A 14,696-nucleotide genomic window follows, 5' to 3' on the forward strand; every position below is an offset into this window, starting at 1 on the left:
TTTTGAAACATGAACAAATGCCAGTTATTCTCATCACTAGTTAGATGGTTGCGCTGTTTTAATAATGGAAACACTGCAGTTCTCACACTAAACACGATGGAAATGAATGATTACATAGGAGTTTCCACCAGTGGAATGCACCTACTGTGAAGAAGTTGTGTCTCAGGATGTGTTTTTCCAACAGCAACATCTGCGCAAGTGGATGGAAGTGGTGGTGATCACCCACAAAGGGGGCCAGAGGAGCGACGGCAACGTGAGTGACTTGTTTGTTTCTGGGAAGGGCACCAGCCGCCATGCTGGGTCAGTGCTAATGCCGGGACAGTGCTTTCATTAAAATGCCGGTCAGAAACCTAGTTTGACGTGACTGTAGTCCTTGTAAATTGTTAAACACATTTGATTGGTATTCCGTTTTGCCTATCTTTCTCTTAATTGCTAAACATTCCTTTTTATGTTTCTTTAAAATCTCCCCTTTGGTTCACTTCAATATGACTCTTCTGTTGAGAATTCTGGGGGGCTTGAATGTTAGTATTTCAATTTTACCAGCTCTGCTTTAAACAGTGTATTTTCTAGCCTGTCCTTGGCAGCTGCTGTTTACATGGTGGTGTATTCCTCAGCTATTGTTTCCATTGCTTTCCATCACGGGGTGGTCGGTAAATGTGTTTAATCATTATTGCCTGATAAAACCAACTGGAGATTTTTTGGGGCTGAAAGCCTTGAGGGGAATGTAAAAAGGAATCCCATAAATACCAGCACGTGTGTTTTCAAGGTCTGCGTCATCCACCCCAATTGTTTGCCCAGTTATATGACTGGCCCTTCAAAGCACATTTGTATGGTTTTAAAGGAAAACCGCTTCAGCTAAATCTTTTAAAGTGTCTGATGTGGGTCATTAAAGACTTTGTCTCAAGAATGCATGCTTTCTGCTGTTCTAAATCTAATATTATTTGTATATGTTTATTTTTTACAGTTTTTGTTTTTAACTTGATGTCCTCGCAGTGGAATTGCCTTTTCCATGAGTTTCATAATCCCCAGTGAAACATGACAACAGTATTCCTATTAGGGACTTCCTCATAGTTCTTCAGAGGCATAATTAACGTGGCTTTTTGTCCTCGTGTGCCTTTGCTGGATGTGTTCCATCCTAACTTGGCTTTTTCTTTTCTGGCTTTATTATGCTTTGTTTTGACCATTGTGTGTCAAGGTGTTTTGTTTATGTAAGTCTTGTTTCCTACTGCTTCTAAACAGCCAAGTAAGCAAAACGAAACCAGGATTTTTTTAAAGAAGTGATATGCCACGCATGACCCTGTTAAAGGTTTGCTATTTATATATGCAGAAGAGAATCAGGAACTCTTTGTGAAGGAGAGCAGAGTATATTAATGAGCCCAGGCTCCTGGGATGAGGTGCAGGTGTCTCTGTGCTGCTCTCCCCTCTCATCTGTTAGGTACTTTTGCTTTACATTTTATATTTGTTTTTACAGTAAGCTATTAATTTTCTGGAACTCAGTTCTAGAATAAACATTTTAAAAAACCTAGTGGGTAGATGAACAACTTCATTTGAATCAAAAAGATTTAATATAAAGTCCTTAACGTGGCCTAGTAAAAAAAAAAATTAAAGATTTCATAAAAGTTTACAGCAGATTATTTGGAGGTGGGGGTGCAGTTGTATAGGGGATGGAGTCGTGGATACTGGGAAGTCCTTGAGTTCCTCCTGGAACATTTTTATCCTGTGATTGTATTACCTGACCATCCGGGGAGGGTCCAGCTCCGTGAGGTTGGCTGCTTGTCTGAAACTCAGAGGCCATGGTGTTTGGGGGCCCAGAGACAACCACCATGGCCGTGGCTTTATCACCTAAGCCCGGGGTGAGGCTGCCATTCAGCTCTTGAACTCTGACCATATTTTAATCTTGGAAAGTTCATTCCTGTTTGGTAGAATCCCCAAATGACATTGTTCCATTGAGACACTATAATTGAAGATATGCTACATCGTTGACTAAAGAAATAAGTCAAAGCTGCCCTTGAGCTTTTTTTTTTTGAGACGGAGCCTCTGTCACCCAGGCTGGAGTGCAATAGCACAGTCTTGGCTCACTGGAGCCTCCGCCTCCTGGGTTCAAGCAATTCTCCTGCCTCAGCCTCCCAAGTAGCTGGGATTACAGGCACCTGACACCATATCCAGCTCATTTTTGTATTTTTAGTAGAGACGGGGTTTCACTTTGTTGGCCAGGCTGGTCTTAAACTCCTGACCTCAGGTGATCCACCTGCTTTGGCCTCCCAAAGTGCTGGGATTACAGGCGTGAGCCACTGTACCCAGCCTGCCCTGAAGCTTTGGATACCCCTGTGATCAGGAGCTCTGCCCCATCACTGTGTTTAGGAAGCTTCCCTTTTTAACTGTGAGCTTGCAGGGGAGAACGCGTGATCACCTGTTACGCCTGTTCTCTGCGTGTGCGCACATACATGCGTGCACACACACACCCACACATAGAGCTAGTTTTGGGAAGACTGCTTACTTTACACGATAACCCAGCTGTCCATTGGGTGCAGTCATGGCCTAAACCACCTGGACCTCTTCTGACTGTAGCCGGGAAAGAGGTTTTTGTTACTTTTTATTATCTTAGCCCTTCATATAAAATTTGTTCACTTTACGAAAGACTTTTTAAAAAGGTGCTTGCATACAACAAGGTCTTCCAGTTTTTCCCCTTTCACAAGAATCCTGAAACCCTATTTTGAAAACGTGCTGTAGGGAAGAATTCCACTGTTAGACACTCTCTGTCAGAAGGGCCGTGTTTTGACATCGAAGGTGAAGGTTTGCTTTTTGCTGTTGAGCATTTGTTAATTACTGTGTGCTTTCTGATAATTTCTGTCTTTACTGTCTTGTTAACCCCAATAACCCTTACTGTGTTTGAGTATATGGGAAGTTTTTGTGTAAATAACATAAATAGAAAAAAGATGATTTTCCTCCCCATCCTCAGGAAAGCATTTCCGAGTGCGGGAGATGTCCCTTGTCTCCATTCTGTCAGTTTGAGGTGAGAACAACCTATTAACAGTCAGTTTCTGACTTGCAATGTGAAGAACAGTTTACCTTTTCTTTTCTTTTCTTTTCTTTTTACCTTTCTGTTGCCTTTTTTCATGCTGTAATTTTTGTTTTGGTTCAGCCTGCCATGGAAGGGGTAGAGGTGAGAACTTGAGCGGAGCTACAGGAGGGGGTTGTTGTCGTTGCTGGTTTTGCTGTGACTCGTTAGCTGTGTCGTGGTTCTGTACTGGACAGAGTGCGTTGTGCCCTTGAGTGCAGTGACCTGTATTGTCTGTCTGTGGCAGAGTTGTATCAGTATCATTGCTGTGAACTGTCCGATGCCAAGCATGTTTTCTATTAGGACTTTTAAGCAAGACTTTTAAGTTCATGTGAGAATTGCAATGTCTCAATTATATTTAAGATTGAATTAGTTTTGTGTTTGTAACCTCTATCTGAATACACATAGCTAGCAATCTCCTGAGAGGAAACTCACGCAGAGTATATTGTACCTGCTAGAAGTGGGAGGAATTAAATGTTATTTCACACTACTGACTGCCCTGAATTTAAAACCTTACAGCTTGTCCCACTCACCCACCTAGTCCCCTTCATCTCCCTCTTGCGTGCACACACACCACACATGCACACACACCGATGCACTCACAACACATGTGCACACAGACCACACGCGCACTCACACTACACATGCACACACACCAGTGCACTCACAACACACATGCACACACACCACACATGCACACACACCACACATGCACACACATGCACTCACAACACATGTACACACATGCACACACATGCACTCACAACCCACATGCACACACACTGATTCACTCACAACACTGTGCAGCGTTGCACACACCCCGAACTTTCCCTCTCGTGTAAAATGGGGATGACGGCATTTGTTACTCCTGCCTCCCAGCGGTGTTGCAAAGACCCAAAGAAGTGGTTTCTGTGACAGTGCTTTGAAAATGAAAAAGCAGATTGTAAAAGTACCATTTTAGAACATTATAATTTCAGGATGGAACTTACTCTTCCTAAGTCTTGCAGATTCTGGGGAAGAGAATCGTAGGGGGCACGGAGCTGGCCTTGAGCCCATTTTCCTCATTTTGTCTCCATCTCCTGCTTTGCCTTTTGGTATAAAGAGAAATTCTGAAAAGTCTCTCAGGTGCTGCTGGGAGTGAGGCCCTTCCTGACCCGTGCTGTCATCCCCGTCTTACCCCGAGGATCACAGCACAGTGCGGCACATTGGAACGTGTCCCTCCCTTATGGCCATGGAGAATTCCTTTAAATGGCAGGAGCAAAACTGGAAAGTGAGAAGGGAAAGCTGGAGCAACAGCAGCCCACCCCCGAGCTGTGAGACAGTAGAACATGCAGCACCCTTGGCATTTCACACATCTTTGATTTAATTCAGTGGAGCAGTTTGTCAGCTTTATTTTTAGGCCTGGTTGACAAATACTTAGTACCAGTATCAGTTGTTTATATACATTGATATTTAATTTCCAAGGTAAATAGTTAATTTTTTGAAGAACTTTCTCTGCTGGGTTTTTTTTGTTTGTTTGTGTGGTTTTTCTTTTCTTTTCTTTTTTTTTGAGACCGGGTCTCATTCTGTTGCCCAGGCTGGAGTGCAGTGACATGATCTCAGCTCACTGTAACCTCCGCCTCCTGGGTTCAAGCAGTTCTCCTGCCTCAGCCTCTGGAGTAGCTGGGACTACAGGTGCCCACCACCACGCTCGGCTAATTTTTGTATTTTTAGAGACGGGGTTTCACCATGTTGTCCAGGCTGGTCTCGAACTCCTGACCTCAGGTGATCCACCCGCCTCAGCCTCCCAAAGTGCTGGGATTACAGGCATGAGCTGTCACGCTGGCCTCTGCTAGGTTTTGAGGGCAAAAGACATCTGTGCCCTTAGAACTTAAGTGTATTGAGAGGACCTCGTGGTACCTTGGCGAAGTGGGGCATCCTCACACTGCTCTGGCCCCAGGTGGAATCATCCCTGCTTCTGTGAGGGGACTATTATGGCAGCCCGGTAAGGTCACCTTTACCACTCGTGAGCACGCATGACAGCAAATAGCACGATCACATCAGGTGTACACAGTCGGCCCCTCCACACCCCCTACAATGGACAGGAATGCTGAAGGCCATGGGCAGTCAGTTTCCTTAGGACACAGCACAGTTAGAACCTAAGGCTGGTAAGTTGTGGCTTTTACATGTGAACCCTTCGCTTCACTGCCTAGCCTTGCCAACATAGTTAGACTATAGTAGGGTCTGTAGTGATGTTGACCTCTGTCACTTGCAAAATTAATTGACCTATTATAATTTCTGGTTTTCTTGATCAGGAAATGAAGATTTGCTCAGCAATTATAAACCTTTTTCATCTGATCCCGGCGGCTCCTCAGACACTGGTGAAGCCTTTGCTAGAAGTTGTCATGAAAACGGAGCGGGCGATGCTGATCGAGGTAAGGGCCACACTGAAGGCTGCTTCTCGCTCTGCCACCCTCCGGTGCTTATAGCGTCCTCACCTGATCGTATTTTCAGTGGACAGATGGAACAGCATAAAGACATTCGATGTCAACATTTGCTTGTGGGTGTTCGTGTGCTCCAGTAACAAGGGACCTTGTTAGGTAGATAGAGCCTCGAGCTCTGAGAAGAGAAAGATGTGAGATGCAGCATTCCCACGTTTTGCAGGCGGGGAGTCCGTTCCGAGAGCCCCTGATCAAGTTCCTGACTCGACATCCCTCGCAGACAGTGGAGCTGTTCATGATGGAAGCCACACTGAACGATCCCCAGTGGAGCAGAATGTTTATGGTAAGAGCTGTGAGTGGCTGGAGGCAGGGGTCCCTGCAAATGCTTGTGAGCTGTTGTGCTCTGAAATGTTCAGTTCATGTTTCACTGTTCAGTGTCCTGGCTGCTTTTTTCTCAGATCCATTTGAATATTGGAAACAGCATTGCTGTTTGGTTGTGTCTGTGAAACGTGCAGGTCTAGGAACCACTCTTTGTAGGACTTTGGTGGTGGTAGCAAATAAATGTTCTGCCAGGATTATAAAATCATAAAGTATGATTATTATTTAAAAGTATTTTCTAAGGGCCCACACTGTAATCCCAGCACTTTGGGAAACTGAGGCAGGCGGTTTACTTGAGCCCAGGAGTTTGAGACCAGCATGGGCAACAGAGTGAGACCTTGTCTTTACAAAAAATATGAAAATTAGCCGGGCATGGTGGCGTATGCCTGTAATCCCAGCTCCTCAGGAGCCTGAGATGGGAGGATTGCTTGAGTTCAGGAGTTGGAGGCTGCAGTGAGCTATGATTTTACCACTGCACTTCAGCCTGGGCAACAGACCCAAGGCTCTGTCTCTTTTTAAAAAGAAAAAAAAAAAGCATCTTTTTAAAAAGCATGTGTGTGGTGCTTTTTTGATAAGCCTTCCTTGAGAGATTTAGAAAGATTTTAAAAAGATTTAGGAAGACTTAAAATTCATATCCTCTAACTTTCTATGAGTTTGATTAGCTTAAAACGGCTTTTCTGTTTTTTTGCTTTCAGAGTTTTTTAAAACACAAAGACGCCAGACCTCTGCGGGATGTGCTGGCTGCCAACCCCAACAGGTTCATCACCCTGCTACTGCCAGGGGGTGCCCAGACGGCCGTGCGCCCCGGCTCGCCCAGCACCAGCACCATGCGCCTGGACCTCCAGTTCCAGGCCATCAAGGTAGCGCCCCTTCCTCCAGCCCCCAATGCCCAGGGGTTTAATCGAGACGCAGTTCCCTAATTATCTCTTCTTTGACAGATCATAAGCATTATAGTGAAAAACGATGACTCCTGGCTGGCCAGCCAGCACTCTCTGGTGAGCCAGTTGCGACGTGTGTGGGTGAGTGAGACCTTCCAAGAGAGGCACCGCAAGGAGAACATGGCAGCCACCAACTGGAAGGAGCCCAAGCTGCTGGCCTACTGCCTGCTGAACTACTGCAAGTGGGTGCCTCCTCCCCCCATGCCCGCGGGACCGGCTCTGTCCCAAAAGCTCAGCCGGAGCCGCCTCCTACTCTGTACAAGGCTGTGGTCATTGGATACGTGCAGTTGGATTGATTGTGGAGAATGGGCTATGTCTCCGAGCTCTTTAAAGGCAAGTCAGAGGCATAGTTGTTAATGAAATTTGCTGTAAGTTAACCTGTCTTCTTCTTTTGACCCTCCAGAAGGAATTACGGAGATATAGAATTGCTGTTCCAGCTGCTCCGAGCCTTTACTGGTCGTTTTCTCTGCAACATGACATTCTTAAAAGAGTATATGGAGGAAGAGATTCCCAAAAATTACAGCATCGCTCAGAAACGTGCCCTGTTTTTTCGCTTTGTAGACTTAAACGACCCCAACTTCGGAGATGAATTAAAAGCTAAAGTGAGTCCCACTCTTATGCTGTAGAAGGCTATGGGTATTTGGTCTGGTTTTCTAGGGAACTTCAGGCCCTTTTCTTTTTTCGCTGTGTCTCCCTTGAATAAATAGTAGAGTGAGCCAGGTGCTGTGGCACGTGCCTGTTATCCCAGGTACGCAGGGGGCCACGGCGGGAGGATTGCTTGAGCTCAGGAGTTGGAGGCTGCACTGAGCTATAATCACACCAGTGCATCCCAGCGTGGGTGACACAATGAGACTCTGTCTCAAGAAAAAAATGAAATTAGTGGGCTGGGCTGTAGGTGAGAAAGTGCCATTGCTGAGGAACGTCAGGTTCATGCAGCAGTGACCCAGCATTGAAGGGTGGTTTGTTAATTACCTTGTTTTTAGAAAATGGCTTGTTTGACGTGAAGAGAATAAACCAGGCTGACATCTCTTTTCCACAAGTTTTTAACATACCTTTCTAGTTGCTCTTTGCGTAGAAGTCAAGGTTGGTAGTCACACCCTGGGTTGAGTTCCAACTTGATGGTGTGGTATGGCCAAGACTGGCTGTTCTTCCCATCTTACTCAAGAAACAAACAGCATGGCTTTGTTTTTCTCCTTCTTTATTTTAATTTTTTTTTTTGTAGGTTCTGCAGCATATATTGAATCCTGCTTTCTTGTATAGCTTTGAGAAGGGGGAAGGAGAGCAGCTATTGGGACCTCCCAATCCAGAAGGAGATAACCCAGAAAGCATCACCAGTGTGTTTATTACCAAGGTGGTATCACTACATGCATGGGCATGAGAAGTAACCTGGCACGAGAATGAACGTGTGTGTGTGTGTGTGTGTGTGTGTGTTAAGGGGGTTCATTGAAATAAGTTTGTTCCCTCAACACGTTTATTTTTCATGATTGTGTTTGTTTATAGCAGACCGTCACATTACGATTCTTATTAGTGAGTTTTTGAAGGCAGCTTTACTTTGGAATGAATTAACTTTCCCACATTAATAGATTCTAGTCAGAAACAGAATAGATCTCAATGAAAATTCATATAGCAGTTATTTTGTGAAAACCCCTATGTCGGTCAGCAGAGTTTCTGTGTTCTGTTTTCATCTTCAGTTTTACAAAAGACTCTGCTAACAGCCAGTGAGCATGTGAGACTGCGTGCAGTAGCTGCTGTGACTCCTCCTTGTCCAGTGAATGAAACCCTGTGGTGGCCGTAGTCCAGTCTGAAATGAGCTAGGTTTTAACATCTCTGTGCTTTACAGTTTGTGTTAGAGAGGGTTTTTTGAATTAAATGCCTGCATCGTGTTATTTCTCCAAGGCTTACTGTATTGATCTTCACTGTTCAAGGCTGTGTTTGCCCTAAGATTCTCACATTGAGTGTTTGTTGGAATGCTGAGTGATGGCATTCCTCATCAGAAGTACAGATTGCTGGTTTTCTTACCCATTTTTTCCTGAGATCAAGGCAGAGGGGACTGTTGTTTCCGTTGGCAGATTCTTGGACCTTACATAGTCTCTGTCCTTTCAGACAGGCCTCCTTCCTGCAGTGTTGACATTCCACCCCGTGATCAGAGTGAGCCCAAGGGTTTATTCTTGGTCCCCGTACTGATATTTGTCTTATTCTGGGCAAGTGTAGGGAGATGGGGTCCAGACAGGACCCTTTCCCCTTTGTTACCTTCTCCAGGCTGTGTCTCCTGGGTCAGATGCTACTATGGGGATTTTGAACGTCAGGATGAGGAGAAAAGGAGCTGGCGGGCTGGCGGCTGTGGATGCAGGTGTGGGCCTGCCAAGAAGCACTACATCTGGGGAAGAGAAGATCTTGGGGCTAAAAGGGACCTTGATAAAAACATGATTATAGTGGAAGACTTCAGTCTGTCTGTTTTTCAGAATTATTAAGACCTGGTAGACAGACAGTGGTTAGGATACTTAGTTGAATTGAATGATACTGCCATTATACTTGATTTAATAGAGATGTGTAGAATATTCCTCAAAGAAGGCATATTTTTTTCTTATGTCCATGAAACACTTAAAAAATCTGTCAGATGCTTTCAAAACTGCAACAATTTTTTGAAAGTAGGCATTTTTCCGGGTCACATTTTCTGATCATAAGGCAGAAAAATGAGGAGTAGACAAAAGTTGACTGGGAAAAAAACATCTCAACTACTTGGAAATTAAGAAACTCAGTCCTAAATCACCTTGAATCAAAGAGGTCTTCTTTTCCACCTCACCTTCCTCCAGCCCCTGCATCGTGACTCTTAATCCTGCCCTATTTTAAATGTTGAAATGAATTTGGTGAATTTCTAATCCGTATGTAAACCAAAAAGTATCTGAGACGGATCTCAATCAATTTAGAAGTTTATTTTGCCAAAGTTAAGGATGTGTCCGGGAGAGATGTTTGTGCCTTTCTCTAAAAATGGTTTTGAGGGCTTCAGTATTTAAAGGGGAAAAGTGGGCTGAAGGGGAAAGGGGGAGGGTATGGTCATCCACACGTTGCCAAAGAAGGGGAGCAGGTAGGGGAAGAGTCAGTTCTGTGTTCATCTCACGCTCAGTAAGTCAGTAGTTTACGTGAGATAAGGTGAACATGGGGCCATCACCTGTGGAGATGGTTAACCTTTCATCTGTAGCTCTCCTTAGGAACGAAAGGAGCCAGTTTCTTGCATAACTCAGCTTTCAGCTTAATTTTTTCCATTGGGGAGAGTAAATTGGGGTCCTGGGGTTTTTTTCTCCTTTCACATATATATGAAGGAAAATGGATAGGATGTTATTGATAACCTCTTTGTAAAACTTCATATTACATGCTGTGTGTGTGTGTGTGTGTGTGTGTGTGTGTGTGTGTGTATTTTTAAGGCTTAAACCTGTTGTATGACCGTCAGTCAGTAACCCAGTTCACAACTGGAAATGAGTCCTTCCCGCTGTCCCTGCACAGGTCCTGGACCCCGAGAAGCAGGCGGACATGCTGGACTCGCTGCGGATCTACCTGCTGCAGTACGCCACGCTGCTGGTGGAGCACGCCCCCCACCACATCCATGACAACAACAAGAACCGCAACAGCAAGCTGCGCCGCCTCATGACCTTCGCCTGGCCCTGCCTGCTCTCCAAGGCCTGCGTGGACCCGGCCTGCAAGTACAGCGGACACTTGCTCCTGGCGCACATTATCGCCAAATTCGCCATACACAAGAAGATCGTCCTGCAGGTATTTTGCAATTCCCCTCCTGTCCGCCGACATCTGTGTGTATCCCACGTGGTGCAATTGGCTCCCTGGCGCAGTCTCAGCCTCTCCTGTTGTCTTTTCCCAATACCGATAAAAACCATGAAAACACAGACACTGTATGATTCCACTTAGAAGACCCTAGGGCACTCAAATTCAGAGAGACAGAAAGTAGAATAGAGATTGCGGGGGTCGGGGAGAGGGGGTGGGGAGCGAGTATTGAATGGTGCAGAGTTTCAGCCTGGGAAGATGCAAACATTCCAGAGATGATGGGGCTCATGGCTGCACACAATGTGAAGGTGCCGAGCGCCACTGGGCTGTGCACCCAAAAATGGGTAAGATGGTACATTCTGTGTTATGTGTGCTTTACCACAATAAAAGGAAATTTGTGGGGAAAACACCCCACACTATGAGCCCTCCCATGACTGTCCATGCTCTCCCTTCCTCCCCCATTCCCACTCTGCTCTCTCGTTCCTCAGCAGCTTTGCTTTTAAAAGGAAAAGTCACCCTTTTCCATCTCAAGCTTCTCTGTCCATTGCATTCTGGCTTCTGACTCTGACATTCCATGGCAGATGTTGTAATATTCAAGGGCCCTAGCCCACTTCTCTTAGCCAAAGACAATAGGTACTTTTGGATCTGTATCTCATGAGCTTGTTGCTGTGCAGCTGGTATTGAGCGCCTCTTCCTGGAGTCCCTCAGTGGTTTGGGCTCTGAGGTTGGGCACCCTGGGTTTGAGTGTTGTTTCTTCCGCTCACACGGTCCGTGCCCTTTGGCAAGTTAATGTCTCTGTGTGAGAATTAAATGTAATACTCCATTCGAGCGTGCAGCATTACTTGATCACTGATAGTTCTTCTGTGAGACCATCTTTGATGACTTTCTCCTGACATCTTTCTCTTGTGAAGCTCTGTGGTGTTGAACTCTACACCCCAGTCAAGCCAGAGGCTTCTCACATCCCCTGCCATGGGTCCTTGAGCTAGAACTCCAGCCTCGGGGCTGCCCTGCCCTCCCCCAGTTGTCTCAGAGACAAACACTCGAGAACTCTGTGACCTTCTCTGCTCCTCCCCACTGCGCAGGCATCAGCAGGTTCTGCAGCTTCTAACACCCACCCTGTCCCCTCCATCCTCAGAACTGGTCTTCTTTGTGTTCCCATGACCTCACATCGGGGCCTCACCTCTCACTTGAGTGACTACAGCTGCCGCTTCTCAGCGCCTCTCCTGTTGGCCCTGTTCACTTTATTTCCCATCCTGCAGCCAGAGGGAGATGAGCCGTGTACCTCCCTAACTCGCTGCTGGTTAGGCGGGACATGGGATCCCTGCAGGGAGCTTGGTCTGCATGCCCTGGCCTAGTTCAGCACGGGCATGTAGTAGGTACATTATAAATACTAGATTGAGTGTATTCATTGGTCAAAACTTAACAGAAAGCAACTAAGTTGTTTCCTAATAAGAAAGTCCTAAGAAATTTTTAAAAAATTGTTTTGGAAAAGTATCATGTCTTGATACCAGGGGATTGTCTTCTTGTTTTTTAAAGCCTTCCTTCTCATCTTCCATAAGCGTCTCTTCCCTGGTTTAGGTTTTTCATAGTCTCCTCAAGGCTCATGCAATGGAAGCTCGAGCGATCGTCAGACAGGCGATGGCCATTCTGACCCCGGCGGTGCCGGCCAGGATGGAGGACGGGCACCAGATGCTGACCCACTGGACCCGGAAGATCATCGTGGAGGAGGGGCACACCGTCCCGCAGCTGGTCCACATTCTGCACCTGATAGTGCAACACTTCAAGGTGTGTAGGAGGGACAGTGGGTTGCAGGGCGTGCGTCTTCAGGCATTCGCTTTGAACCTTTACCTTGTCTTGTTCTGCAATAATCAGGTGGTCATTCATCTTTTAGTAAGGCTACTTCTGGTTCATTGATTACTTTGTGTATGTGTGTATGGCTTTATCAGCATGGAAATTGCTGCAATATAGAGAATATGTCTCAGGTGTGTGTGTCTTTGCGTCTAAGGCTACATTTCTGTCATAAGTACTGTGCTTAGTTAACCCTTGTATGCTGCTAAGTTTGCATCTTAAGGTGGGAGATAGGCCTCATTGACTCTAGATTTCCATCACCTGCCTTGGAAAGTTATTCATGTTGCTGGCACCTCCTTCTCTATGGCCAAATTACCCCTTTTGTGGGATCTATTTATATGTAGATGTTTCTTGTAGATTTGGGGTAGAAGAGAAATGATTGAGTTGAAAGCAAATTGTTTTATAGCCACCTCTTAGAGGAACTTTGCTTTTGGGTATGTCTTAAACTTTTACAATGTCAAGTCTGAAGTTTGATACATGTGATTAGACTCACCTTCCTGTCTGAAGAGAATTTGATTTTTCAAGACTGAAGTATACTATTGTAATGGGATGTAATGGGATGTAGTTGGGGCCAGGGAGGGTGATAAACACACATACATAAGGCAGTGAGAATTTCCTAGGTAAGGTTAGGATTCGGAATTCTTGAGCATCAAGTTGGGCTGTGTATGTATGTTGGGGCTGAGAGGTACGTCAGAGGGGTGTGTGTGTGCACATGCACACATGTGCATGCGCTCTGGGACCAAGGTCCCAAGTTCCCGGTGTGATGCTGGCCCTGTGCCCGCAGGTGTACTACCCGGTACGGCACCACTTGGTTCAGCACATGGTGAGCGCCATGCAAAGGCTGGGCTTCACGCCCAGTGTCACCATCGAGCAGAGGCGGCTGGCCGTGGACCTGTCTGAAGTCGTCATCAAGTGGGAGCTGCAGAGGATCAAGGACCAGCAGGTAGGGGTGTCAGCCTCGGGGGCGCCCCGATCGTCTTCCTTCGACTTCTCCCTAGAAATCAGTCAGTAAAGCCAAGCGCCTGTGTGTTTTTAAGCCGGATTCAGATATGGACCCAAATTCCAGTGGAGAAGGAGTCAATTCTGTCTCATCCTCCATTAAGAGAGGCCTGTCCGTGGATTCTGCCCAGGAAGTGAAACGCTTTAGGACGGCCACCGGAGCCATCAGTGCAGTAAGATCATGTGCCTCTGTATGGGTGCTGCGCATTCTGCTGGGAGTTGGTTCGTTTATTCCCTACATTTAGAATGTGAGCTCAGTGCCCAGCTGCATTCAGGAGAGGCAACTGGGAACAGCCACAGTCACCAGATTGAAACTCCAGGACATGTCACTCATGCAAGGGGTTCCCAGGTCACCAGACACGCTTGCCTCTGCGTTCAGTTCATACCATTAAAGTTCTGTCGATGATGGTGGATTACTTGCAGAAAGGCATCTAGAGAAACGCTTTGAAGTAAGGAGTTGATTAAGAACATATGCCTGTGCTGAGATCAGTTTCTGAAAAGGACATGTGTTCTATTTCGCGAGGCAGCCACCAAGAGGGTCCTGGGTATTGCCCCTTGTGGAGTGGTGGCCCTAGGAGCCCTGAGTCTGACCTCAGCTGGTGTCATGGACCTGCTGGCTTGTGGACGCAGGCCTGGCCACCCCACTTCTGGCTTTGTAGGCCTGAGGCTGAGCTCTTTTTTCCACCCTCACAATCGCCCATCTTATGTGGCACCCACGTCTGCCCTTGGCTTCTGTTAGAAACCTGGCACCATCTGCACTTTGTCCATTGGCCTCTCTCTACACATCTGGTCCGGAGCAAGTCTCACTGACTCTGCCGCAAATAACCCATCCCTGCCTTCACACTGTGGTCCCAGCCTCTGTCACCCCTCACAGTAATCAGATGCGAGCTGCTCAACTGCCTCCCTGTTCTCTTTTGCTATTCCTCGCTCTGCCTCCATTTTTATTCCCTCTTGATTTTTCACAAAGCAGTCAGACTTGCACAAAATTTCCTTTTGCAATTTGAATCAGGAAGCTGGGTGAAGGGTACGTGAGACCTCCGTAGTGTTTTTGTAAAAATCTCTTGTGGATCTTACAATCCTTTGGAAGTAAAAAGTTGAATCAAGTCAGGTTGCCGTTCCCCTTGCTCGAGCCCTCCCCTTGACTGTGGCCTCCAGGGCCCGGGTGACCAGGCCCTGCTGATGGCTCTTGGCCCCCAGCACCGTCTCGGTGCTCGGCCACATGGGCCATCCCTCTGCTCTAAATGCACCCCTGGTTCTGGCCCTGTGCTCACTCAGGATGCG

General features: G+C 46.5%; 1 protein-coding gene across 11 annotated transcripts in view; it reads left to right on the forward strand.

Moving 5' to 3' along the window:
- The window catches only part of TRRAP (transformation/transcription domain associated protein), a 143,094-nt gene that overhangs the window by 72,938 nt on the left and 55,460 nt on the right, over positions 1-14,696 (forward strand). For 5 of the 11 annotated variants that reach the window (XM_032755915.2, XM_032755921.2, XM_032755914.2 and 2 more), the window contains 13 exons: positions 185-253; positions 2,960-3,013; positions 3,143-3,163; positions 5,353-5,472; positions 5,702-5,821; positions 6,552-6,716; positions 6,795-6,976; positions 7,198-7,396; positions 8,017-8,145; positions 10,296-10,562; positions 12,147-12,353; positions 13,201-13,359; positions 13,454-13,588. In XM_032755915.2, coding sequence (XP_032611806.1) covers positions 185-253; positions 2,960-3,013; positions 3,143-3,163; positions 5,353-5,472; positions 5,702-5,821; positions 6,552-6,716; positions 6,795-6,976; positions 7,198-7,396; positions 8,017-8,145; positions 10,296-10,562; positions 12,147-12,353; positions 13,201-13,359; positions 13,454-13,588 — 1,827 coding nt within the window. The remainder of the gene's footprint in view (positions 1-184; positions 254-2,959; positions 3,014-3,142; positions 3,164-5,352; positions 5,473-5,701; positions 5,822-6,551; positions 6,717-6,794; positions 6,977-7,197; positions 7,397-8,016; positions 8,146-10,295; positions 10,563-12,146; positions 12,354-13,200; positions 13,360-13,453; positions 13,589-14,696) is intronic. The other 6 variants (XM_032755928.2, XM_032755925.2, XM_032755930.2 and 3 more) reach the window with 3 other exon arrangements.

This window comes from Hylobates moloch, unplaced genomic scaffold, assembly GCF_009828535.3.
Source record: "Hylobates moloch isolate HMO894 unplaced genomic scaffold, HMol_V3 SCAFFOLD_1, whole genome shotgun sequence".
Classification (NCBI taxonomy): domain Eukaryota; kingdom Metazoa; phylum Chordata; class Mammalia; order Primates; family Hylobatidae; genus Hylobates; species Hylobates moloch.